This window comes from Blennius ocellaris (genome assembly GCF_963422515.1).
Source record: "Blennius ocellaris genome assembly, chromosome: 13".
Classification (NCBI taxonomy): domain Eukaryota; kingdom Metazoa; phylum Chordata; class Actinopteri; order Blenniiformes; family Blenniidae; genus Blennius; species Blennius ocellaris.
The window spans coordinates 18,489,691-18,515,192 of record NC_137662.1 but is presented as its reverse complement, the minus strand read 5'-3'; the positions used below and the strand labels follow the sequence as shown (position 1 = coordinate 18,515,192).

Below are 25,502 nucleotides of genomic sequence, written 5' to 3'. Positions count from 1 at the left end.
CAAACAACTTGGGAACACTTTATAATTTATTCTTCCAACATGTAAAGGTATAAAGAAAATATATCAAATTCAGTGCGCTTTTACACAAAAATATACAATCCAATCAATAGCGATCATTTGAGTCGCTGCAGTTCAGTCGTACAAATATGATCCGTGTCTCTTCTTTTACCAACAAACCTTTCAAGTAAACCATGGACGTTATAGCGTAATCCCCCCTCACGTCCTGAAATGATCTGACAGACTGAGTCGACATGATGCAGTGATTTATGTATTTATGGAGCAAATGATTTCAGTAATTTCTTGATTGTGGGAACAGATCATGGTAGCGCCTACATAATCCTCAATACAAATATAATCCTCAAAAGGCAACAATTACAAAAAGAAAATACACCAGACACTCAGTGGAAAACAAAAGATGCAAAGTGCAATTTGAAATATCAGCAACTGCTCATTATTGCTTAAAAATATATATTCTTAGACGAGGATGCCCCCGAAGGGGAAAGAAAATGTGACTGCAAGCATCTGGCAAAGCAAAGTAAACATTATACACCCATATGTGGAAAAAAGAAAGAGGTCTTGTGTCACAAAAACACCGACCAGCAGCGGAATCCAAACCTCTACTGAAGCTTTAAAGACACTGATGCATTGCATGGCTGCTTTTATTTACTCAAACTGACTTTTTCTACAAATGAAAACAACAAAAACCAGCTTCTTTGGCGATTTGCATTGGTACAGTTAATTGACCGACAAAAAAAATTAAATTTGAAAAAAAAAAAAAAGTTGAGCTGAAATGAAATGCGACTTGCTCCAGTAGTTTTGTCCGACCATTTAGGCGCTGCCGGCGTGGCGGCGCTGCCGGCGTCGACTGACCACCTTATCGCCTGCAGCAGAGAGGGAAACGACAGTGTCACTCGGTTTGAAAGTTGATTTCCAAAGCGCTATGATCTGACGTTTGTTACCTATATCCCTCCTCTGCCTGTGTGGAATCTGGACCGTGTACGCTCCCGGCAATCCGGGTAAACCCGGGGGTCCGGCATCGCCTGTGAACGCACAGAAACACTCAGCTGTGTTTTTCTTCGCTAAAACTCTGGGAGACATGCAGCACACTCAGAATAAGTTCAGAGTACCCTTCTCTCCTCTGGGTCCTGGGTACCCTCTGTCTCCCTGTGATCCGGGGGTCCCAGGAGGACCGGGAATGGTGCCGTAGACTGAGCAACAGGGAGACGGAACAAAATGTTAATCGAGAGGAAGGAACCGTTTCCAGTCGGAATGGTTTCACAATATGCATAAATCTGTCACCTCTGAAGAAGTCCACCAGGTCGGCGGTGATGTTGCCGTATGACGCGAAGACGCGGCTGTGACCGGGCACTCCGGGTGGGCCGGGTGGACCGGGGGGGCCTTGAATGGCTCGTACGTTGGACCTCGAAGAGCTGTCGCCCACGTAGTCGTGCAGCAGACCTTGTCCTGCACCGGGATGTTCAGAAAACATGATCATGTAAAAGGAATGAGGGAGTCGGTAGTCATTGGACAGTGTTGGTAATTTGACACCAGCCTCATTGCCCATGAAAAGCAGAAAACGTCAAGAGTGTCATAGTTTCTTTTCCCCACTCACTCTTGATGTAGTCTGAAACTTTCAAGGCGACGTTGGAGTAGTCCAGTGCGTTGGTGTCGATCCCACTGCGCGAGGAGCCGTAGCGAGAATCACCCTGAGCATGGCTTTGGCTCTGGCTGTAGCTCTGGATCACACCTGCTTCCCCTTGGTCTCCCTTCGGGCCCCTCGGACCGGGAGGACCCGGAGGTCCGATGATGGTTCGACGAACGCTGTCGCCTGAAACACAGAGGTTGTCAGGTGTCTCGTTGTTGTGGAGATTCTGCAGTTTGGTCAGTGATCTGGTGTCGGGGAAGCTTACTGGTCAGATATCGCTCCATCTCAGCACGGAAACTCTCGTGAGGGAAGTTTCCACTGTAGGAAACTGTTCCAGAGTAACTGCCTGGTGGACCCTGGGGGCCTTGAGGACCTTGAGGACCAGGAGGACCTTGGAGACCTCTGAACCCAGAGCCTGAGAGCAAGCGGAGCAAATTTGAGCAACTTCATTCATTCCTGTGTGGAACGACTAAAGTATATGACATTTTTTTTCGTTGCGGTGAGTCATATTGTGACTCACTCTGCAGGTAACGCTGGATGTCCTCCAAACTGTAACCACGACCTCCTGACCCGTACACGGTAGAGGTGGAAAGTCCCGGTGGTCCCTGAGGACCAGGAGGACCCTGGTGACCCGGGGTACCCGGAGGACCGGGAGGACCTTGTTGCACAGCTGCACTTAGCCATGAGCGGAAGTCTGAATCTGAGTGGATGAAGATAAGAGGAAGATGATGACGTCAGAGGGAGAGATTTTTAATTTTATTTGCATTTTCTTTACTGGCGACTCAAAGTGAGTTTAGCATGGTTTTCATCTTACTTCTCATCAGAGCGGAGTAATCAATTGTAGCAGTAGCAAAGCCAGACCCTCCTGAGACAGCAGGTCCTGGAGGACCTGGAAGACCCCGTGGTCCTTGAGGCCCTCTGGCGATTCCTCTGTCTGTGGGGAGAAGAAGTGATGTGAGTCCAGGGTGCAGTCTCCAGGCGGTTTGCTCTCCGTGCCGGCTCAACGCCCACCGTTCATGATGTTGAAGACGTAGGTGGCGATCTCCTCCACCGTGTAACTGCCAGAGTAGCCCGAAAGTCCTCCTGATGCCCCCGGTGGTCCCGGTGGTCCTTGTGGACCCGGTGGGCCAGTCAAATACCTCCTCACATCATCTCCTGCGCAGACGGCGGCAAAGCAACAGTCAGTCTTTGAAGGACCCTCCTGTGAATTACTTTAAACCACGTGTCTTTTACTCACTCTGAAGCATCGCGATGAGGCTGCTCACTGAGAAGGACCCTCCAGAAACCGGGCCAGGAGGACCAGGTGGTCCTGGAGGTCCCTGGCCACCTAAACTGAGACTTGAGCCAGAACCTGAGGAGAGAAATCACAGTTCTATTAGGTCCAATCTACTACAAACGCATATTAATACAAATTCCCATAATTGTTAAATCCTCACGTTGAATGTAAGCGATGATCCGAGTCGAGATGTCGTCGATGGAGCCTGTGAAGCCTCCGGGGATCCCTGGAGGCCCAGGTGGACCCGGGGGTCCTTGAACACTACCACTTGTGGCTCGACCTGCAGACAACCAAGGTCGAACATTAGTTCTCTGATAGCGACAGACGAGTGACTGGACTTCAGACAAAACTCCTACCGATGTATTCCGTGATGTACTGCCGCATTTCAGTTGAAGAGGAGAAGGAGCCCGGCTGGCCTGGAGGCCCAGGAGGACCCGGCGGACCCTGAGGGCCTGGTCCACCAGAACCAGTCCAAGTCGAGACTGAAACAACAAATACAGTCGATCAGCGTCAAAGTTGCTTCTTCTACATCATTCATCTTTTTGATATGAGACGTAAACAAAGGCCTCACCTCTGTCCGAGCTTCCTGGCCGTCCCGGAGTTCCTGGTTCACCTGAGGCACCAAAGACAGGTACGATTTGTTCAAAAAGATGTTTGTTATCATGCGTGGTGTCATTTTGTTAAACACAAGACTCTTACCTTGGTATCCTCTTGGTCCAGGAGAGCCTGAATTAATTAAGACACTGTTAGTGACAAGCTGACAAACCTAAACCAAAGAGTAGTAAAGCAGGTAGAGCTGATCACCTGCTGATCCTTTAGACCCAGACGGCCCAACAGGCCCAGGTGGCCCGGCTGGTCCTGGTGGTCCAGGATAGTAGGATCCTATAAGAAAAACAACAGGAGCGTCAGAGAGTTTGATGACACGTGAAAATCAAAGCAGGTTGACTCTGTAGTTCAGGTTTAGATCGTACCAGAGCCAGATGAAAAGCCAGCGTCTCCCTTGTCTCCTTTGGGTCCCGGTCTGCCGTAACCTGGAATGCCAGCGAAACGATTAAATGATCCTCGACCTCATCGTGAGTCAAAAATACTGTACAGCAGCAACATAATAATGCATGAAGATGAAGATCAGAGTGGGTGAAACCCCACCAAGAACTTTAAAAACTCTACATGCTGAAGTTAATGCTTTGCAAAAAAAAAAAACACAAAAAAAACACAAACACATGGTGTCGTCTGATGGTCCCAAACCCCAACTCACCTGTCGGTCCTGCAGGTCCAGGTGGTCCTGGAGGTCCTTGTCTTGAATCCCCTAAAAGGGAACAGATTTACCGCAGTGAGTGACACCAACAGAAGGAAAAAGTCTGACATTCAAGTCATCAAATAAGGAGGCGGTGAAATGTAAAGGTGTGCTGGTTTATGTACCTGGATGTCCGGGTGGTCCCGGTGGGCCGGGTGGGCCAGGCAGCAACGTGACACCAGATCCTCCGGAGGCTCCAAACTGACCTGAGGTGGAAATGAAAATGAAGTATTAAGATAAGTCTCCCTGATTTTGATTTCACATGTGTTAATGGAATCTACTGACTCTGTGTCCTGGTGGAGGAAACGCTCTCGCTCGTCCTCACTGACACTCCTGCATCTCCTTGCTCTCCCTTGTAGCCTCGGTCGCCTTTAGGACCTTTTGAACACACAACAATCACTATGAGGTGGCCGTCTGAACATTAAAGCACATAAAGCAAGTGAGAGAACGACGACATACCAGGTTGGCCAGGCAGACCAGCAGGGCCAATTGGACCTGAGGGGGGGGGGGGGGTGAAGTCAGTGAAGTCAGATTCAGATCATTACATCTGTTTTGATGCTAAATACCAAAGACATTTTCCAGACCTGATAATCCTGGTGGTCCTGCGGGTCCGGGAGGTCCGGCCGGCCCAGGCGGTCCGGGGATCCCCACAGCGGTGGAGCCAGCTGGAAAACAAAGGTGAAGGTCAGAGGTCAAACTCATCCGCATTGGCGTTCGTTAAAAGACGTTATGTGGCGGTTTCATACCTGCATTGATGATTCTTCCAGCTTGACCAGGTTCACCTGAAACCAGTGGAGGTTTGACTTTTATTAAGTGCTACTTCAGACGTGGAGAATTAAAGGGTTAAAAAATTATTTAAGATTATTACAAAGAAAAATTTTGTATTTCGTTCGGACTTTCACAGACCATAAAGAGTAATGGCTACTCAAAAAACTATCTCAATGGAGTTTTTCCTTCTAATAATATAGTTCAAACAGTGAAACCCTAATATATTTTAGATTTAGAGACAAACTGAATAATTTTAAGCCTTTATGTTTCATGCTTTATCATTTTATTTGACAACACCCATAATTTAAAAAAAAAACAATCTCTTGTTTGAACACTCTGTTTAAATCACATTCAAACTGTAAATGCAATTTAATTGTGCAGTTTCTTAGTAACAAATATCCCAAAACTCTAACAAATAAGTTGTAAACGATGTTATTCCATTGATGTCTATAAATATATTCAGTATATGATACTGAAGTTAGTAAATTAATCAGCTACTCTCAGAATGTCAGATCATCTAAAAAGTACTCAAACCTATCAGGAAAATATAAAATGTATATTATATATATATATATAAAAACTAAAAAGACTTTTAAAATTACCAACTAAAATAACTAAGAAAACTGACTCCATTAAACTGACAAATTCCTAAAAGTTGGACCGAAGGTGCCATACTGAGTCACTACTGCCATCTAACGCACAAAGGTGGAATTGCATAATTGTAACTGCTTGTTCATTAGGAAACTAATCTGATTTGGACTTTATTTCTATTTCAGTTTTTCACAACACTGAAATGTCATAGTCTAGATGAAGAAAGCATCATACCTTTGGCACCAGGTCTTCCTGGATTTCCTGCAATCCCTAAAATGAAAAAGCCAATACATCATCAGAGCGTTACACAATAAAAGATATTGAGATAGAAAGTTACACATTTTAACATTTAACAACGTTTTTTTTTTTAAATATATATATCATGGCTTCAATCATACCTGGTGGTCCCTGAAGCCCAGGAGTTCCTACACATACAAATACATTGTGAATACATAATATGCATATAATAATAATATGCATATACATAATCAAATTATTTCTTGAAGGTAAAAATCATGTGTCATGAAAGAAATGATACCTGGAATCCCACCATCTCCAGGAGGCCCAATAGGACCTCGGAGTCCAGGAGGTCCAGCAGCACCGGAGTCACCTGACGGCCCACAAAATAAAACATCATCTGATGTGTCCAGAAAAGTCCATTTCCATCTCAAGTTTGTGATTCAGCTTGACCAAAAACCTATGAATTCTCTTATTATACACAATCGATTAAATATTATCTTCTGGTGTATGGAATTTATTATTCACCTCTTGATCCTTTAAGTCCATCTTGTCCAGAAAGTCCTGATGGCAAAAGAGGAAAAAAAAATTACCTTCATTAAAAACATTTGCTAAAATCCCGTAAAGCAAATTTGTCTTATCAAGATTTAAATCAATAACTAGATTATAAACTGAATTACTGCAAAATATTTTTATCAGTCATACTCGAGCTCGAAAAGTTGTTATTACTCCATCAATGGTCATATTATCTATTCTTTAAAGGCCAGTGACTCACCGATTGATCCCTTCTGTCCTTTCTCTCCGGCTGAACCCTGCAGACCAGGTAACCCGGCTTCACCTGAGAGGAGGCACAACTGGATTAATAACCTGTATTAAAAGCTGATGTGACATTTACAAATGCAGTCAAAAAGCTGTGCTGACCTTGTAGACCTCTGATACCTCTCTCACCAGCGTCACCTAAGATACACAAATGAATAAAAAAAACACCCAACAACATACAGTTAAAAAGGTTCACTGACTCCAGATGTTCGTAGAAACCTCAAGAGTCCGGACAAACCTTTCCTTCCAGGTGTTCCGTCATGTCCACGGTCACCTGCAGGGTGACAGGGGTGTTGGTGAGTCGACCCGATATAGAAATGAAATAAAATGGGTAAGTAATGGGTGAATGAAGCTCACCTTTAAGCCCAGGCACTCCTGCCTCACCACGGAAACCCTGAGGACCTAAAAAGCAGTCACAAAGGATCTAAATGAAAACACAGCTCACAGTTTTTGTGTTTTATTTTTTTAAAAGTATGTATATATATATATATATATATATATATATATATATATATATATATATATATATATATATATATACATATATATATATATATATATATATTCATGTGAATTATTCAACATGAAGAATTTGCTTGTATGAGACAAACAAACCTGGTGGTCCAACTCCTGATTCACCTGCAGCAAAAAAAAAACCCACACAATAATAATAATAATTACCCATCACAATAGAACTGGAAAATATTCATATTAAGAATAAGTAATAAATAAAACAGAAACCAGCTGGATCATCAAGCTAAAACCAGTGAGGTGACATCAATTTAAGATGGACAATAAACACTGCTTCTTTCTACTTTAAAATGTTCATTCAGGCATAAAAGTCTTTTGTTATGCAGAAAATGAACAATATGTATAAGACATATTTATAAACTATGACAGAACTGAATAACTGCAGCAGTTAAATACGGACTTTACTCCATGCATTAAAGTTGTTTAATTAGTGTAATTTGGGGCTATTTGTCTGTTTTTCACTGAGACCCGTTGAATATAAATCAAGTCTATGCTGCCACCTCATGGTAGTTTTTGGTCATGCACCACGAGGATGTGAATTCACAAGTTTATTTACATGATAAAGAAGTAGCGGTGTGTATTTTTATTTGGTAATTTTGTCAAACAAACTTCAGATAGCGTGAGGCAATTCACGATAAGAAAAAAAATCCACAATGTGAATGAAAACACAACAGAAAAGATATATAGAGTATGCACGAAGAGTGCATAATAAAAATAAGGGATGGGTCTTGTGTTGAAGGGTTTGGCTGCTCATCAAGATTTGTGTTTTCACCTTTAGATCCGGCGCTGCCGACAGACCCAGGAAGACCAGGATCTCCAGGAGCACCTGAACATGACACACACAAAACATGAAGCAAACTCTTTCTGAGGCGTTTTATTTTTTGTTTTGTTTTTAAACACTGTGATGATGCTATGAGTCTGAGCCGAACCTCTGTCACCCTTCATTCCAAATCCTGGAAGCCCTGGCTCGCCTCTGGGGCCGGTCGGACCCTCGCGACCCCTCATACCTTGTTGCCCCTCCAATCCGTGATCACCTGTTTTAGATGTTGTACATACTCAAGTTACTCGAAAGCATCTGAGCAGGTGAATGACTTGAGACGAGGCACTGGCCGTACCCGTGGTTCCTTTCTGTCCTTTGGGCCCCTCGGGACCAGCGTGTCCAATCACACCAGGAGGACCTGTGAACAAACTTCACTGTGAGTGGAGCCAGTCCACACAGCTGAGATGCATGAAGATAATTTGTCTGCTTTTAATCCTCACCTGGAGGTCCAGGGTAACCAGAATCTCCTAGAAAACATGAAAAGGATGTTTGATTATGAAGACGATAATAGATGATACTAATGTTTACCACAGTAAATTCAATGATTTTGAACTTCACCTTTAGGTCCAGGTTGTCCCCTCTCATACTGCACGGTTGATGTCAGCAGAGCTAGAGATTGAAAACAGCTGTTAGTGTGTGTGTGTGTGTGTGTGTGTGTGTGTGTGTGTGTGTGTGTGTGTGTGTGTGTGTGTGTGTGTGTGTGTGTGTGTGTGTGTGTGTGTGTGTATATACCTTTGAACGCCTGTGACTGCATTTCAGATCTCATCATGTTCTGCATGGCCATTTGGAGATAAGCTGCATCTATATGTCCTCCTCCGCCCACGCCCGACCCGACGAAGGTGCCGCTGCTTCCACCACCACTCACTCCACCGCCTCTGGCTCCGGCTCCGGCTCCGGCTCCGGCTCCTAAACTAGTGCCAGCTCCAGCTCGAGCAGCAGTACCAGCTCCAGCCGCACCACCAGCCACTGCACCACTGCCTCCTCCAGCAGATCCGGCACCACCGCTCATTCCAACATCAACATGATTGGCTCCGGCGGCGCCGCCGCCGCCAGAACCTGCAGCGACGCCGATTCGTGTGCTGGTCCCTCCGCCGCCGCCGCTGGCACCTCCACCACCCAGAAGTATTGTGTTGTCAACGCCACCTGCTCCACCAGCGCCGGCAGCGCCACCGTTCACGTAGATGTCATTCCTCGTACCGGAGAATTTACTGGTTCTGGCAGATGCCACAGAGGACTCGGCTTCTAGAGCCGCGACACGATTCTTCAGCTTCCTCACATCCTCAGCTGGGAAACACCAAAACACAAGTTAGGATTTAGATACTGAAACTGACAAGATTACATTAGCTGGAACTATTAATCAGTATAACTGACTGTGAACCCGAGTGCTTCATCAAAGTGTATTACTTTAATGCTCAAGTCAGTGTCAGCATCAGGGATTGTCAATTATTATATTTTACATAAAACAGTAATGTGATGTATTCATTCATTAAAAAAAAAAAAAAAAAAAAACAGATTACACTGGAATGGATCAAAAGTAATAACTGTATGTACATATTTGAATGAGGAATTGGTTTGTTTCAGTTCATGAAAATTACTGCACATTAATATGAATTGAAAAATCAGTTCAAAAAAACAATTTACCTTAAAATTACAGAAAATTTATACGGGGAAAAAAGAACAAAGAAATATTGTTCACAGCAAACCCAGGAAATCAACTGACTGTAGAACATTTATTTGAAGGTAGCCTCAATATTAACGAAGTGATACACAATGCTGCATGTATTTCTAAAGTAAAAAAAAAAAGAATATCTATGAGTTTAGTCAACTTTTTTTTTGTCCACGAGTGTTGAAAGTAAAAATCAACTATATCACTATGAAAAAAAGAAATCAAATAAAATGAGGATTTGTTTTATTGATAGTAAAACCTGCATTTTGTCAGTTGAATGACACACAGCCTCGGTCTGTCTGTTGTCTCACTGATTGTTACTAAAGCAGAGCGTTCCTAACATCTGGGCATTGAACTGGAAACCCTGCCTTCTTTAGTCTTGTTTTGAAACGTGAGGCCCCTCTGCAGGTCATTTCAACTCGCCTTTCACCACAACTAAAGTAACACAACCGCTTGAAATTACTACAAAGTATAAAAGCAGCCGCCTGCTGTTTGTGCTTTCGCTTCGACGTGGTTCAACAGACATTTATTAAACTATAAGTTTAATATCAACACAAGCTGATATTAAAAGATATATGTTCTTGGTAATGCAGCTATCAGCTGAAAAAATATGTGAATGTTTAGTCAGTAAATATCCCCCACATCCTCACAGCTTCCCTGTGGTTCAAAGTCTGAAAACATTAGGACCCACACAGTCACAAACCGGCTCATAAAACACATATGCTTTTTTTCTGGTCTTATCTATGGATTTATAAATGCATATACTGCATTTATTGCACAAATAAATTAGGATCTTGTCTCAAATGTCACGCAAAGATGTTTAATACAAACCATAGCCAGCTAAACTCTGTGAACTTTCTCTCCTTGCTGATAAAGAAAATGATATACTCATTATGTCCTCCAGGCTCATATTCAGCTAAAAATAGACTTTGTACAGACTGTTAATGTTTTTGTTTTTCTTCACCCTCTTATCATCACACCTTTACTAAGATAAATCCACATCACCGACTTTCCTGCTGCAGGCAAAAACCAACCGAGTCTGATCTCACCCAGTAACAATTTCCAAAGCTGCTCTGTGGACAATGAATGCCAGATTTTATGAGAGCGGGGGAGTAACCAAGAGATCAGATTTCCAGGGAGAAGAGTGCGTTTACTGTCTCACAATGCTGTGAAATAACACTCACTTGCCTGTAAAAACTGGGGCGAGAAAAAGTGCTTTAATGGGTCGAAAACAAACTCAGGCAGAGTCGATGTACTGACTCATAAGCCCTGCTTTAAAAAAAAAAAATGGTCTGTATCAGTGTGGAGCTTCAGGTGCCGTCAGTCTCACCCAGCGCGATGAGGCCGAACAGGAGTCCGAGCAGGAGCAGGGAGAGGAGCAGCAGCCCCAGCAGCCACTTCCACCAGGAGCAACATGAGTCCGAGCAGCAACACAGTCCTCCACCTCCGAAGATGCCGCTGTCTCTGTGGATCTCTGAAAACATCCAGATGGATTCAGATCCTCCTCTTTTTTTAACGGGAAAGACATTTAACGTCGTGAAGATATTCTGTTATTATCAGCATCTGTGGATCTGCACCAAAATCAGACGACAGTTCACAGTTTTTCTATATTTTTCCAAGTAAAAGTAGCACAAAATTAAACCTGAAGCAGAGAAGTAAAAAAAAAAAGGTTTTTGGAGGAATTTTTGTAGTTTTATAGAGAAACTAAAGTCAAGACTGTGTTGTTATTAACAAAAAGTAAAAAAAAAAAAAACAACAACAATAAATCAAAAAACACACAAATAAGAAATGAACTACCTGCATAAGTGGCTTTGTCTTTCATTATAACACCAGGTCCAGACGCGTCTGTAAAAGAAAGACGTGGACGTCACTGATGATATTCAGAGTCATTATGAGGACGTCTCTGAGGGACGCTCACATTGAAAGTTGCCCGTCTCCGACTTCAGCGGAACCGTCTCGCTGTAGCTCGAAATCAGCTTCTCCTTCTTGATCGAATCTCCCGAAAGCGACCCTGGAAGAACAATATTAAACACAAATAATACTGTAAGCTAGTGGTTCTCAAGCTTTTGCACGACTCTGAACCCCCTCAACGGATCTGTGATTTGAAATAGAGTACAGATAATGCAGGATGACACACCCACCATCACCAATATACAAAAGCAGGAACATTTGAAATGAAGTATGAGTGGTTTTCTAGGTCTTTCTAGATTATTCAGTGTTGTTTTTTTTACAGTTTTTTTTTTTTTACATCTTGGACACACCGTGTGACCCACAGACCTCAGGTTGGAAATCCCTGCTTTAAATAGTTATAGCTACACAGCTTCAATAGAATATAAAGGAACGTAAGTCATGCTGATGTCAATGAATGAAAATAAAGTAAAAGAAAGCAGGTACAAGAAGAACTATTGAAACAACTGTATTAAGGGTGGTGGGTGGTGATTTTTCATCTATTGATGATAACGCTGAAAACAATCAATATACATTTTTATGATAATTGTATTTAAAAAAAAAACACAAGAAGCCTCACTGCCTCACCTCCTCCTCCTCCTCCAAACTGGGCGCTGCTGCTGCTGCTGGTGAACTGCTTCCCGCTGTCTTTGGCCAGAATGAGCATTTCCGTTTCTTGGCCCTTCCTGGTTAAAACGTTCTCCTTGTCACACGGGGAGAATTTGTAGTCTCTCTTGAAGGAATCGACTGACTGAGTCCTTGTGGCTGAAATCAAAAGTCAGTCAGTGGTGATTTCGGTTGACTCGTTCGAAGAACGTTTGGATTGAAAGACTCACCTGTGGAGACCCCGGTGCCGACGACCCCGCCACCGTTTGACACGTTCTTCTGGACGCCATATCCTGCATTGAAGCGAAACTCTTGAATGCAGTTGCAATGTGAAAACATTTGATATTGTGGAGGTGTCGACATGCTGCCGTACCCGCGAGGTTGGCGCTGACGTTGGCCCCACTGGTGGTCAGCACGCTGACAGTTGCGGGCGCCAGATTATTCTGGAAGCCATAGACTGGAAGCAGACACAGGCAAACGCATGTTGGAATTTTGGATAAATAACATGTGCATGATGAAAACTTAAACAAATAAAACAGGAAAGAATCCCAGAATGGAGAAATAAAGTATTTTGTTTGCTTTCATGCTCCGTGTCCAATGTACGGAATACTTCAAAAGTAAATATACTGTCAATAAAGATGAGTTTTCATAAGTTCATGTGATAATGACAAGGCAATAAACTGCAGGTCAACCATAGATTCAATAACATTAAATAACTCTGAATTTACTGACGTGTGTGTAAGACCTGATTTGATTTTCTTTAAGTAATATGTTTTATTAAAGATATATGTGTTTGGATAATGATGGATTCTTGTTGTAAATTGCCTGTACATTCGTGTGTGTGTGTGTGTGTGTGTGTGTGTGTGTGTGTGTGTGTGTGTTTCACCTCATGAACTCAGTGACATATTACATGTATGTTTGGTCTCACCTGACAGAGAGGACGGTGAGGTGGGGGTGAGCGGCAGGGTGCCTCCGGACATGTTGTTGGTGCCCACCTGGCTGGCCTGGTATGTGTAGGTGTTGGTGTTGCCACCGGCCAGCGCGGTGGTGGAGCCGGCGGGCAGCGTGGTGGTGGACCAGGAGAAGGTTGGAAGCGTGGAGTCCAGCGTGTCGTACTGGCGCGATCGCACGGTGGTCGTCTCATAGTGGCCCGATTTCATACCCGTGTCATACTGCCCCGGTTTAACGCCAAGATCGTACTGTCCTGACTTGAGGCCCGTGTCGTACTGGCTGGATTTGACACCAGAATCATAATGGCCTGACTTCACCGTGATATCATATTGGCCAGATTTCACCCCAGTATCCAGCTGCCCGCTGGTCAGAGCCGTGTCATACAGGCCTGATAGATCGATGGTGTTGAACCCCCCCGCTCTCGCACCAGAACCATATGCAGATGACACTTCTGTAAAGAAAAGAATAGATAAAAACAAGCATTATGTGTGTTTGTTAAATTTTGTTTAGATTGACATTTCTGAGGGAATAATTATTGTGGAAGCTTAACCAAAAGTAAGCATATGTTTATGTGAATATCAACGTGAATCTAGTAAATAGAACTGAAACAGGTCTTAAACTGTGAATAATTTACCCCTTTAATATTTGTTTTAAAGGGGTCATATTATACAGCTTTTCAACACTTTCACATGGGTCTCACTGATCCCAAAGCATTGTGTTAAAAGTTTATTGCCCCAAATTCAACTTTTCTTTGATTCTCAGACATTTAAATATTGAATCATAGGAGCTGCATTCAGAATCTGCTGTGTCTGTGTGAGCTGGACTGGCTCCGCCCACACATTCATGATGCTATATTTCCCTCTTTGCTAATCATACATTTTGTCCAATAGGATTGTATTGTTGATCATTTCTTCTTCCCTTTAATAATTTTTACTCTAAAATTGTAATTTTTATATTATCTAATTTTGATTCTTTGGCATGTGTTAGTCTCTAAATGCATGATGAAGTATATATGAATGCCATTACGGTATTCCGCTGTTTTCTTTGTCTAGGAGGCTGTGAAAACATGCCTGATTGTTCATATTGTAACAAGACTCTGGTATATAATGTCCTTTTAGATCTTTTTCTACTTTCTGAAATAATTGCTACATTTAAAAAAATAAAAAATAAAAGATTCACACCTTGCTATCATTTATCCTGTGAAGGATACCAGATGTCTGTTATTTATAACAATGAATTCACAAACACTTTAAGAACCAACACACAGGTTCCCTTGGCGTTTTCTTGATAATGAGCTGAGGTCATTTTCCCCTGCAGATTGTAAGTATATTGTGGCTGACATTCTCAGAATAGCGTTGCCCTCTCCCCAAGTTCCTGAAAGCTCCTCTATTATTAGACCGCCTCTGTTTGAAGAACTTCAGACACCCAGATGCTCAGCGGCAGCAGCTGTACATGAAGAGGTCGCCTCAAATCACCGGGGACCAGACAGACTATCCATAGTATGTGCATATATGTAGTCCTGGTAATGGTATACCTGACTGAGAAGCCACAGAGACCGTTCTGGTCTCGGCTTTTTTAGGGACGGGCAGAGTGGTGGAGGAGCGAGTGGGGCTGACGCTGTTGGAGCGTCCCTTCAGCAGCTTCTTCACATCGTCCAGCTCCGTCCCTGCAGAGCCACAGTCAAACCAATATCCGGTCATTATTAATTACAGCAGTTAATTACAGCAAAGTCAGAAATGTTTGCACTTCTGAAAGTGAAACAGACTTTGTGCAATCGCTTTTGAGAGGAATCAATGAAAATTACATTTGAAAAAAAAAAATAAAAATCTCCACAGAAAGCCAGATTTAACACATGCACTGCTTAGGCATTTTAATTAATTAATAATTAGTAGTTTAATTTAATGTTCAAAAAAACAAATAACAAGAAGAGTCAGTAAATGCATCCATGACAAGCCAGTCAGATGAATGTATCTATGCTTAGTCTATTGTTTAGTCAGTTGAAATCACTAATTAAATGTATACAATTCATAAAGACACAGATTTAATACATCAAAATGGCAATTTAAATGTAATTAGCCTGACTGTATGACAAACTATTGGAAAGGTAATATGCGAATAATTGAAATCTGCTGTTAATTAGCTTTAGAAAAGTTTTTGTTTTGTTTTGTTCGTTACAGATATATATACATACATACATACATACATACATACATACATACATACATACATACATACATACATACATACATACATACATACATACATACATACATACATACATACGTACGTACGTACGTACGTACATACATATGTACATATATACAATAACAATTCTGAACATTTAGCCTCGTTTCGCTGAGGCTAACTGAGGCTTTCTGTCAATATTCAAGAGAAAGGAATTAATTCACACAATGTTACAATCTTCTAATTAATAGCCTAAATTATAATAAAGCCCGATTCTGGCTCATCATATTTGTCAAACACTTCTCGTCTTGCACTCTCCTCTATGGTGCACCCACAGGGTCAATCCTGTGCCTGATATTATTCACTATGATCATGCCACCCCCATTGCATATTCTTTGTAACTATAGCATGAATTCCCATGGCTATGCAGATGACATGAGGCTGTACGTCCCAGTGAAGCCTGTGTGCAATGTTTGATGCTGAGGTTGTACAGTCTTGTTTTATTCAGCTGAGTCTTCAAAGCATCATCTCACAGTCCTGCTGAGTTCGAAAAGGTAGTTCATGCTTTCATATCCTCCAGATTAGACCACTGCTATTCCCTTTTACTCCGGTATCAGTAAACATTCAAAGATCTTTTAACTCCTTATGAGCCTGTTCAAGATCCTCTGGTTGCTTCATTTTAGCGATTGAGTTGGGGGATTTTTTTCTGTCGTGGGACTCATTAACCGAGAATTTCAGTCTGGTAAAGTCGGCTTCCTCTTTTAAAACCTGTTTCTTAAAACTTATCACATGGCTTTAATTTATTAAAAGACCTTGATATTCATGGTATTTCAATCCATGTTTTATAGGATTCCTGACACCATTGTTTTATTGTTTTAAAGTCTTTTTGTTCTTTGCTGTTGTTTTTATTGCAATGAACATTATAACTATTGTTTGTCTCAATCATTATGATCTATGTTATTGAATGTTAACGTCTGAAACGTAATTATGTGTATGTTTACTTTGATAGTGTTTTTTTCTATGGTTCTATCAGCCATATATCTTTTAATTTGTCTTTCTTTATCACATTAGGGGAGGGATGGTGGGTTGGTTGTTGGACAGTAGGACAGGACATTGTAGGACCGAATGTCTGTGGGGAAAAGGGCATCTGTTTTTGACACGTGAAGCATTTTGTGGTACATTATATTGTATGACAAGTACTCTTCAATAACTGTCGATTGATTGCTAAACTGCGTGACGTATTTGACTTGTGCATCAGTACAAAATTATATAGATATAGATATAATTGAATCTGATAAATAGTTGAAAAGTCATTAAAAAGTAGAAGAAAGAAGAAAGTAATGACAAAGAGCCAACATTTCTTTTCATAACAATGGTCTTCCTTCCACCTTGATAAACAGTACAGCATGGTAATCCGACACCAGGCTGAGGGCATTTAAGGTTTCTCTTTGGAAAAAAAAAAGTCCATTGTATAACAGCAGTGAAAGACTTTAATCAGTAGGGGGAGTTTTGAGCATCTGCCCTCCTCTGGATTTCCTCTGTTTTGCTCCAAAACTGCAAAACAGTGACTCATGTGTGCCACTGCTGCTGCTGCCACAGAATTCTGCTCCCTAACTTCTTCCCCACATGGCTGCAATGCCAACAAATGCAATGTTTAATCCTAACCAACCCCCCCCACCCACCCATCTTCTTTTTGCTGATGTGAGTCTTCTGTTAGGGGAACTAACTGCACATGTGTTCATAATCGAAATTTCACGGACATAAATAAACCTGGACGCGAGAAGTGGAATGTGAATTCGTGAGGAACACAGAAAGCCAAGTCATCTGACAGCAGAACTCACACCAGGCAGTTAAAAAAAACAAAACCTACCACTATCCACGTGTGGATCTTCAAGTGAACACAATTCAAAGTGGAAAAAAGTAATAAAGGTTTGGTGAATTTATGAGCAATTGCATAACTCCAGCAAATGGATCAGTGTGTCTAAAGTGTGTCTAAAGTGGTCTTACATCTGCAGGCAGTTGGGGAGGCACTTTGTAATCTGGCTCTGATCTCGCTCTCTGAGGAAAAAAAATCACAAGACACAAGAGACACAGGAATCCTGATTTAATAATAATAATAAAAAGGCCAAACATGACGATAATTCATAGTCAGATGATACGGAAATAATGAAGCAAGTAGGGGGAGAAAGTACTATTGAATACCTCTGCTTTCGCTCCTCCCTCTTGTGGCACCGGAGCCTGAGAGGAAAGCAGAGAAAAGGGGAAAAGGAAGACATAAATACACAAAGGCATGAAGCTACAGTGCAAAGAGGAAAGTGTCATCCTGCTCAGCTGTCACTCTCACTTACAATAGTTTCCATAATCTTTGCGGGTGAATTCGGGAGAAGAGTTTGCACTGGAGCTTCCTGCAAGACAACATTGGAGCAAAGCACATGTATAAACAGCACCGCCAGTTGTGCCAGTTTCCTTCACATTTTTTTTTTTTTTTTTCAAACGTCTGGCACGGCTCAAGTCAACTGTGCTCATCATATTAATAGGGCCGCACCGTCATAGCCTCCTGAGCGACTGGATACGATGATCTTCCTCTCTCGGAAACCTGGCGACAGGCCCCCCGATGAGCTGGCAGTCGGCACTCTCCTGGCGCCACCAGACGAGCTGGTCCTGACCTTTGACACCGAGCTCACCATGTAGCTCCCACCTCCTCCTCCTCCTCCTCCACCTCCTCCTCCTCCTCCTCCTCCTGCCATTCCTCCTGCACGCCCTCCTCCTCCTCCTCCTCCTCCACGTACTCCACCTCCACTGCCATACCCTTCGACATCCAGGAAGCTCCCCCCTCCGTCACCTCCACCTGAGGAGTCTCCTCCAAGGTAGATCCCCGACGAGGAGCTGTAGCTTCCAGTGTTCTGCCCCACTGAGGCTGCGGGGACGAGACCAGCAAGTTATTTTAGAACCTCTGAAACCAAATCGTCTCCGGGATCATGTCACATGAAAGTGATCTCAAAACCGTAAATGAAAACTTTTACTCAGTGCATCCATGTTTCCTGCTTTATACGTGAACTGGTAAATCATTTCAGATGGGAATAGCAGCGAATATCGAACATCTGATATCACGTGCTGTCTTTAAATTGTATCATACATATATGATTTTACATTACAGATTGGTATTCTATATTGTACTGTTTTATATTGTTTATACACATGATCATAACTTGGTAATCGTTTGCTTGCGATCTCCCCTTCATGCAATGTAATCGAAACTAAATATGCTTCGATTTGCACAAAATACTTTTATTTTGTAGTCACATAGTGACTCACAGGTTTTGGTAGAAATGCTCACACTTTGAGACCACTATGTTTATTTAATGAGTTTGTTATCAAAAATCTATTTATTTGAAGGGGAAAAGCCACAATAAACACAAATAGGAGATGTTTTCATTAGTGTATAACCACCTGAACTTAATATGGATATTTTGGATCTTATAACTCTATATCGTACTTCTAAGAGCGGACAGCGTAGGTAAGTCCTCCTAACACATTTTGTAGCATTAATTATTTCAAATAGACCTTTGGAAATTATATAGTCTCATCATTTCTCTCAGGCTTTTCATTTGTTTCATTGGCGTGTGTGTTGCATTTGGAGCTGCAAATATGGCTTATATACATTTATGTAGCCAAAGTTCTCCTGTTTTATTTGACATGCTTACACTATTAGTGCAAAGCTTTATGTTTGTTTGTGGTAGATCATTGCTTCCGCCTCCCCTATTGGGGGTTATAGTTTTTTCAAGGATTTCAATGCCGCTGTAGAGGCAACTGAAGGCCAAAAAAATCATTCGTCCTTCAAGTTAAAGTCAATTTGTTTTGGGTTACTGAAACCATGCTGTGTACTGATTACCGTCATTTCTAAACTTCAAACACAGAGCAGAAGATCACAATTGAATCCAAACCGATGAAACCTTTTAACTTTAACTTATTACACAAACTTACTTTTTAGATAATCTGTAGTTTTAGCATTAATCTGTCAAGGGGTTAGTTATAAAGAAGAAGTAAGTACAAAAAGTCCCCTTTTCTCTTAGTTTTCAGAATATGTGTTCATGAAAGTCTGGACCATGTGAGTCATTCTCTTAAAGGACGTCTGGTCAGATTAGAAAAAGTCAATGACCTTGGTTCCACTTCATTCTTACAAAACAGACTGTTTATGTGTTTCTTGTTGCTACTTTTGTCCGTTGTTCTCCGTCAAATCTACTTGGAATTACTTTTGCAGGCACGTTTTGCAAAAACTGTTAAAAGCTGCTAACTTTTGCTTTTCCCATCTGTTTTACTTATTTCCTGATTTTATTTGTAGTTATTGAAAAAAGAATATATGTGGATGTTGGTAAATTAACTGCAGTTCTGTAGTCAATTTTTCTGCCCCAATATAAAGAATAAAAACATGTTATGTGGAAAGAGTGGGAAGAAAAACTACCTCATTACAGTAAAATGAAAGTACTTCATGTTTATATTAAAGATCAACTCTTTTTTTCTCTCAGGAGTGAAATGCATAAAAGACATGACTCTTAAAGTGATGATTATAGAGCGTGTGATAACTTGTGATAACTACTCTTCCTCTAAAAGTTCTTATTAATGCAGGAATTTAACATGTCTTGGAGTGTTTGCATTGTACTTCTGCATTCAAGCTGAAGCCTTTCTCCAAAAAAAAAAAAAAAAAAACAACAGCTATGCATAAAAACTGATTTCTGACTTCCAAATGACAGATAAAAATATCACATTTCAAAACTCTGTCCTCAGACAGACGCACAACTTCCTAAATTTCTGGCGGAGGAGCGGAAAAGCTGCGCTCACATGAAGAGAAGTAGGTAGTTCCACTGCTGTTCTGGGTTAAGACATTCTTCTCCAAGCCCAGCCCTCCAGCACTGCTGGACATATTCCTGTGATTTGATCCTCCGGTTCCCTCTAGCAACGAGAAGACACACGGCAAAACACAGAGAAGTTGTTACTCATCGAGTACCTCCATTGGTCGGCTATAATTACTGCATTATGCTCCCAGTTTATAGACAATGATTGAGGCGAGCATGACTGGCAGAAGGAGACTCACTGGGTGGGAGAGAAGCCAGTCTGGTGGTGGAGCTGAAACTTTCAGTCACGACTGATGAGAAGAAAGATGATTAGTATGCCGTGTACACTGCACTCAAGTTCATTCACGCATCAACCTGTGTTATTACAACAAACTTCCACTTATCTAATCCTCCCCATCCAGACGAGACTGATATTCAACATGCCCAGATTTGAGTTTTTTTCATGGAGTCAGCATCTCCTTTGTGGAAGGGATTGTCTGCATTAACGTCATGTTTATTAGAGCAAAATATATTAATAAATGACTAATGTTTTGTATCTCACTTAAATATAATCATCAGGAACTGTGTGTGGGTTGACCAATGTGTATAAAGTATATATCTTTATCTGATCACACAGTTGTTGTTTTTTTGTATTTATATACTTAACTTAAATGTTGTTGTTTTTTTACACTGTCAACTTTGAGGGAAAAAGTCAACGTTTTAAAGACTTTTCACATTCAAATAAATAAATACAATTTGTATTTGCCTTCCGCGTTATATATTACACATTCACAAATTATCACTAATTACACCATTTATGACTCAGCACACCTAATAAAGGCAATAAAAGTGAGAATATAAAATAAATGATCTGCTACTATCAGGTATATCTAACAAGTCGGTCTTTTCTGGGGGATATCACACTTTGAATTTTTAATTGCATAAACTTCCTGTGTTAGATTTTTCAAAGATTTTAAAGATTCTTCATGTTCAGAAAGATTTCCAGAGGCTGTTATCACCAAGTAAATGATTCATAAAATTAACATATTCACATTTTTTTATACGTGCTCACTCTTAATGTTCAATTCAGTCATTAAAATGTGAATCACAATCACTTTCCTCAAGTTAGTTTCTTCCCTTTTTGCTAAATAAACCTGGAAACTGCTCACATGGAGTTTGTGTACATGACAGGTTTATATCATTATTACCAATGTGCTTCTACCACTCGAAGGCCCTTTGCTTTCCAGCTGCAGCCTTTCATGTTTTACTGGCTTCAGCTTCAGATTTTTTTTTTCCAAATTCATGCTCCCTGTTCTCTTGTGTCTTCTTCTTCTTCCTCCTCCTCCTCAAGCCAAAATACTTAACCTATCACACTTTCACCGCGGTTAGTTCAGTGACTGAGAAAAACATCCTTCAAAGTGTCAGAAAAAGCCTCTGAACTCCTAAAAGTCCCTCTTTTGAGACCCTCCTTACTCGTCTGCTTGAAAAGTGCAACATAAATAAATTCCACTTCTGTTGTAGGGGACAAATAAAACAAGAGGACAGAGTGGTGGATTACATGTTTAACTTAGTCAGCATCAAACATATAATCAGCCGTTGCTCGGCTTCTCCATCCTGTGTCTTGAGCCGTTAAGCAAAGATGAGCTGTGCTTTGGCGTTCAGCTGTGCCTATATGAGGAAAACCCCCGAGGATGACTTACACCCTGAGAAATGGAAAGTGAGACAGTGAAGGTATGCCATGCGTGATAATAAGCCCCCAGAAAAGACAGACAAAACCACCACCGAGGTAAAGTCTCCAAAGGAACCTATTTAAAGCTGTACTGGCAAAGTGAGTCTTTAAATACTTAACACCAATCTGTCATGAAAGCTCGCCAGTGAAGCAATCATATTTTTTGCGGCTGTCGCCACGTTCAAGTCTGTGGCAAAGAGACATCAAGTGTGTCTGCTGAGATCTTTTGAGTGGCTCTGCGTAAATAAAGGTAAATTCACCGGAGATGCAAGTGTCATTCAAATAAAACTCAAACTGTCTGCAAATGTAAGCAAGCGCAAAATCTAATGCTTTACTGGATAGTTATGTGTACAATCTAAGAAGAGCTCGTCCTCATACTGAAAACAGCAGCAGCGGTTGATTGTTGACGGGTTTCAAAACCATCGACGTTTACCTTTACTGTGACCTCTAGTGGCCATACCGGTTACGAAAAGTAAAGCTAAGACATGTTTTTCACGGAGCGTTGAGAGTGGCATAGCCAGTGCAGGAAGGTTGGACAAGATTCAAACCAAAACCCAAGAGACAGCTGATGAAGGTGAAATAATATAGTTAACAATTTAATTTATGTGATGTGCATGAAATCCACAACCTTTTGCTCAGCATGACATCTTTAACTTCCAACACCTACACAAATGTTTTGTTTTGTTTAAATATTAGTATGTCATAAGCCTAAATAAGTAGTTTCTTAAGTTTTAAATATGTTTTCCGAAAGGCACAATATGTTATAAATCCTAATAAAATCATTTTAAATATGTCCTGTCTATTTGTCTAATCAACAAAGATCATAGTGTTTCTCAGACATCAGTGTGAGGCAATACAGCGGATTATCCTCGAGTTGCCCCTCCTGGTAATTCCACTTTGTACCAATAGATGGTGTGGCGAGCCACCAGTTTCATTCAAATTCCACCCTGTCGTGATTCAGTAAGACCAAATAGATCAACAGTCTTTGAGCAGGATTGAGGACAGTTTGGAAAGAGTGACTGGAGTCACGTAAATCTTCTAAACTAACTTAACTTAAGTAAACCTTTACAAAATTCGAAGCGAGAAGTTCTTGGTGCTGAAACCTGACCAACCATTTCTGCACTTACCATGTGTTTATGATTGTAATACGACGACAAAGGATCCCGCACGGCTGTCTCTGGTACTCACAGACAGTCACATGGTGGATTTTGTCATTTAGAGGACATGGTTTACATGAGGTCCACAGACTTTTAGATACGTTGTTTTTGGAAGCAATAATCAACCTCTTGTGTCTCTTCGGTATGAGGACGGCTTGACAAAACTTTAGGAATACAGTCAGAAATCTCACCCTTTTCCTCTGAGAAGTCCATGAGCCTTGTTAACTCGTCCATCCCATCTTATCTGGTGAGACGATGATAAAATATTGACCACAGTCATTCACATTCGGGGATGTTTATCTATTAATTATGGTAAAATGGGGATTTTAGCAAACAGTTTATGGGAGATGGGCAATAAGATATGGAAAGAATGATTTGGGTTGAAGGTCAAACCTCTTGTTTACTTCATTACTTAAAATTACATCCCTCTGAAGACAGGAAAAAATGTCCTCACATCAGTCTCGTGATCACTTTTTTTAAAACCACAACTGAATGCTTTAAAGGGAAACAGTTTTCTGTTTGGACAGCCTGCATCTGATGGCCCGAATCGGCAACAGACCCCAGGCCAATCGCGTAAACACAACACATTCAAGGAACTTTCCAGGCAGGTTTGGTTCTCATGTGACGGGTGGACGCCTCAAAGAAAAAGAAAAAAACCCTCCAGCTTGGTCTATAGTCTTCAGCAGACTTTGCATGTACTTTTTTGTGCCTTTCAAGACCAAACTAACAAAAGAACAAAAGGTGGGCAGTGGATCATTGCACGGTTCTGAAAGACCATCCTCTCGCCACACCCTGCCACTGGAGGACATTTACATTTACCTGTGCATGTGCTTCTTCTGCAGCACGCTCACATTGAACTCAGTCGGCCATATCACAACTTCTATAACGTCAAGTGTGCAAAGCTCAAATTATTTCACTTCTTTACCTTAGGATGCATTGGAAAACAATACTTCCGAGTGCATCCTTTCCTTCTTAACACCTCGTTAGAGGTATAAAACGTTAATGTGCATGTTAAAGTCTCTAACTGATCTGAACTCCAAACATTAAAGGCTGATGTCAAAAAAGAAAAAAGAAAAACCTTGAAGCTAGTGCAAGGCCACTGTAGTATATTTAGACGGGTGTAAATAGCGCAGCAAAAGTGGATGTAAAACTATCCTGAGGTGACTATACCAGAAAAATGATCCCAAATCCTCCCCCACGCACTTTACAAGCCCACTGACGAGACTTGTAGGAATATAAGTGGACTTAAAAGAAACTCCAATATAAAGGGGAAGCTTGACAGCCCATCACCAAAATCCAAGAGTGCAGCAGTTATTGCAGAGATGCAGCAGCCAGACGGGAATAAACTCCCAGCACATCCAGCATAAACAACTTGTTGGGGTTTTTTTTTAAAGGAAAGAAAAAAAGGAAGTCTCCAGGTGATCCCAGTATAGTGTGTGTTGTTTTAAAAAAAAACACACAAAAAAAAATCCATACCTTCAGCCAACAGAGAGTCCTCTCGGGATGATCCAAGTTATAAAAAGTGAGGCTGGCGCTCCGTGCGGGGATGTTCTTAAAGTCCCTGCGTCCTTTTGTGCGTTTTTTACCCAACTTCAGCAGACAAGTCCAAACAGAGAGGTCCGGGCACCGCTCCCAGCCGCGCCCATCAGAGCCTTTGCAAGTTTGGCATGCAGGCAGGTGTAGCGAAGGGCACGAAACACTGGATTTGAAGAAAGAAAACAGCGCCCGAGGGATCCAATTAAGTTGTCGGTCCGCGGACGCAGATAGTCGAGAGCGCAAAATGAAAAGTGATGCGCTCCTGCCGCCCGCCGCCTCCACTCCGCTCGCCGCTCTCAGCCACCGCTTCTTTCTTTCAAAAAAAAAAAAAAAAAGTTGCAGGGAGGAGGTGGGAAAGGAGTGTTTAAGGAGGTGGGATTTCTTCCTCTTTTCTCTGCTCCGTTCTTTCTTTATTTCCTACAGGGGGTTGCAACCATTTCAGGCTCTGTTGCTCAATTGTGCGAAGCAGTCCATTCGTCCACAGCTGGAATACATCTGGAGCGCACATTGACATTAAAAAAACCCCATAAACTATTGGTCCAGCTCCCAGCCGTTTTTTTTTTCCCTCAACATGCACGATTTGTATTTAAAGGGAAAAGTTACAGGAAAGATTTTGACTATAAGCTGACAATTCAATCCAGAAATGTGGGTTTTGCAGCCCCTTTAACCAACAGGATTCTTCAAGTTTATTTTGAAGGTAAAAGGAAAGGCTTAACACACGTGTGAAACAATATTGTAACCCAAAGACTTAATCTTATAAATGTTAGCTTCACAGTGTAAAACCCACTTGTAAAGGGGGAAAAAGCAACAGGGAAGTCACAGTCTTCGTTTCTGATTCTATTCTGAAAATTTAAACCTTCAATTTGGGCTTCAAAGCCACTAACCAATAGTATTTTCCAACATGCACAGTCTG

General features: G+C 41.6%; 1 protein-coding gene across 2 annotated transcripts; it reads right to left on the bottom strand.

The window, feature by feature from the left end:
- Positions 1 to 13: 13 nt before the first annotated feature.
- On the bottom strand, positions 14 to 24,908 carry col17a1b (collagen, type XVII, alpha 1b). Of its 2 annotated transcripts, XM_080507620.1 has the most exons (54): positions 24,530 to 24,908; positions 23,245 to 23,297; positions 20,428 to 20,478; positions 20,175 to 20,285; positions 17,881 to 18,252; positions 17,684 to 17,740; positions 17,538 to 17,573; positions 17,343 to 17,393; positions 17,206 to 17,223; positions 14,686 to 14,817; positions 13,129 to 13,602; positions 12,574 to 12,657; positions 12,431 to 12,493; positions 12,183 to 12,359; positions 11,566 to 11,658; positions 11,445 to 11,492; positions 10,978 to 11,121; positions 8,714 to 9,265; positions 8,540 to 8,590; positions 8,422 to 8,448; positions 8,277 to 8,339; positions 8,091 to 8,195; positions 7,934 to 7,987; positions 7,246 to 7,269; positions 6,988 to 7,032; positions 6,869 to 6,904; positions 6,733 to 6,768; positions 6,587 to 6,649; positions 6,340 to 6,375; positions 6,113 to 6,184; positions 5,973 to 5,999; positions 5,809 to 5,844; positions 4,962 to 4,997; positions 4,800 to 4,880; positions 4,675 to 4,710; positions 4,501 to 4,593; positions 4,341 to 4,421; positions 4,177 to 4,227; positions 3,893 to 3,952; positions 3,726 to 3,803; positions 3,621 to 3,647; positions 3,493 to 3,534; positions 3,278 to 3,403; positions 3,082 to 3,201; positions 2,883 to 2,996; positions 2,657 to 2,800; positions 2,460 to 2,579; positions 2,166 to 2,345; positions 1,911 to 2,060; positions 1,613 to 1,828; positions 1,300 to 1,464; positions 1,128 to 1,208; positions 960 to 1,040; positions 14 to 881 (listed from the first exon to the last, which is right to left on the bottom strand). In XM_080507620.1, the coding sequence occupies exons 2-54, from the start codon at positions 23,285 to 23,287 to the stop codon at positions 829 to 831; spliced, it is 5,316 nt and encodes a 1,771-aa protein (XP_080363746.1). In that variant the 5' UTR covers positions 23,288 to 23,297; positions 24,530 to 24,908; the 3' UTR covers positions 14 to 828. The 2 variants fall into 2 exon arrangements, with proteins under 2 accessions (XP_080363746.1, XP_080363747.1); XM_080507621.1 differs by lacking the exon at positions 17,206 to 17,223.
- Between the last annotated feature and the right edge of the window lie 594 nt (positions 24,909 to 25,502).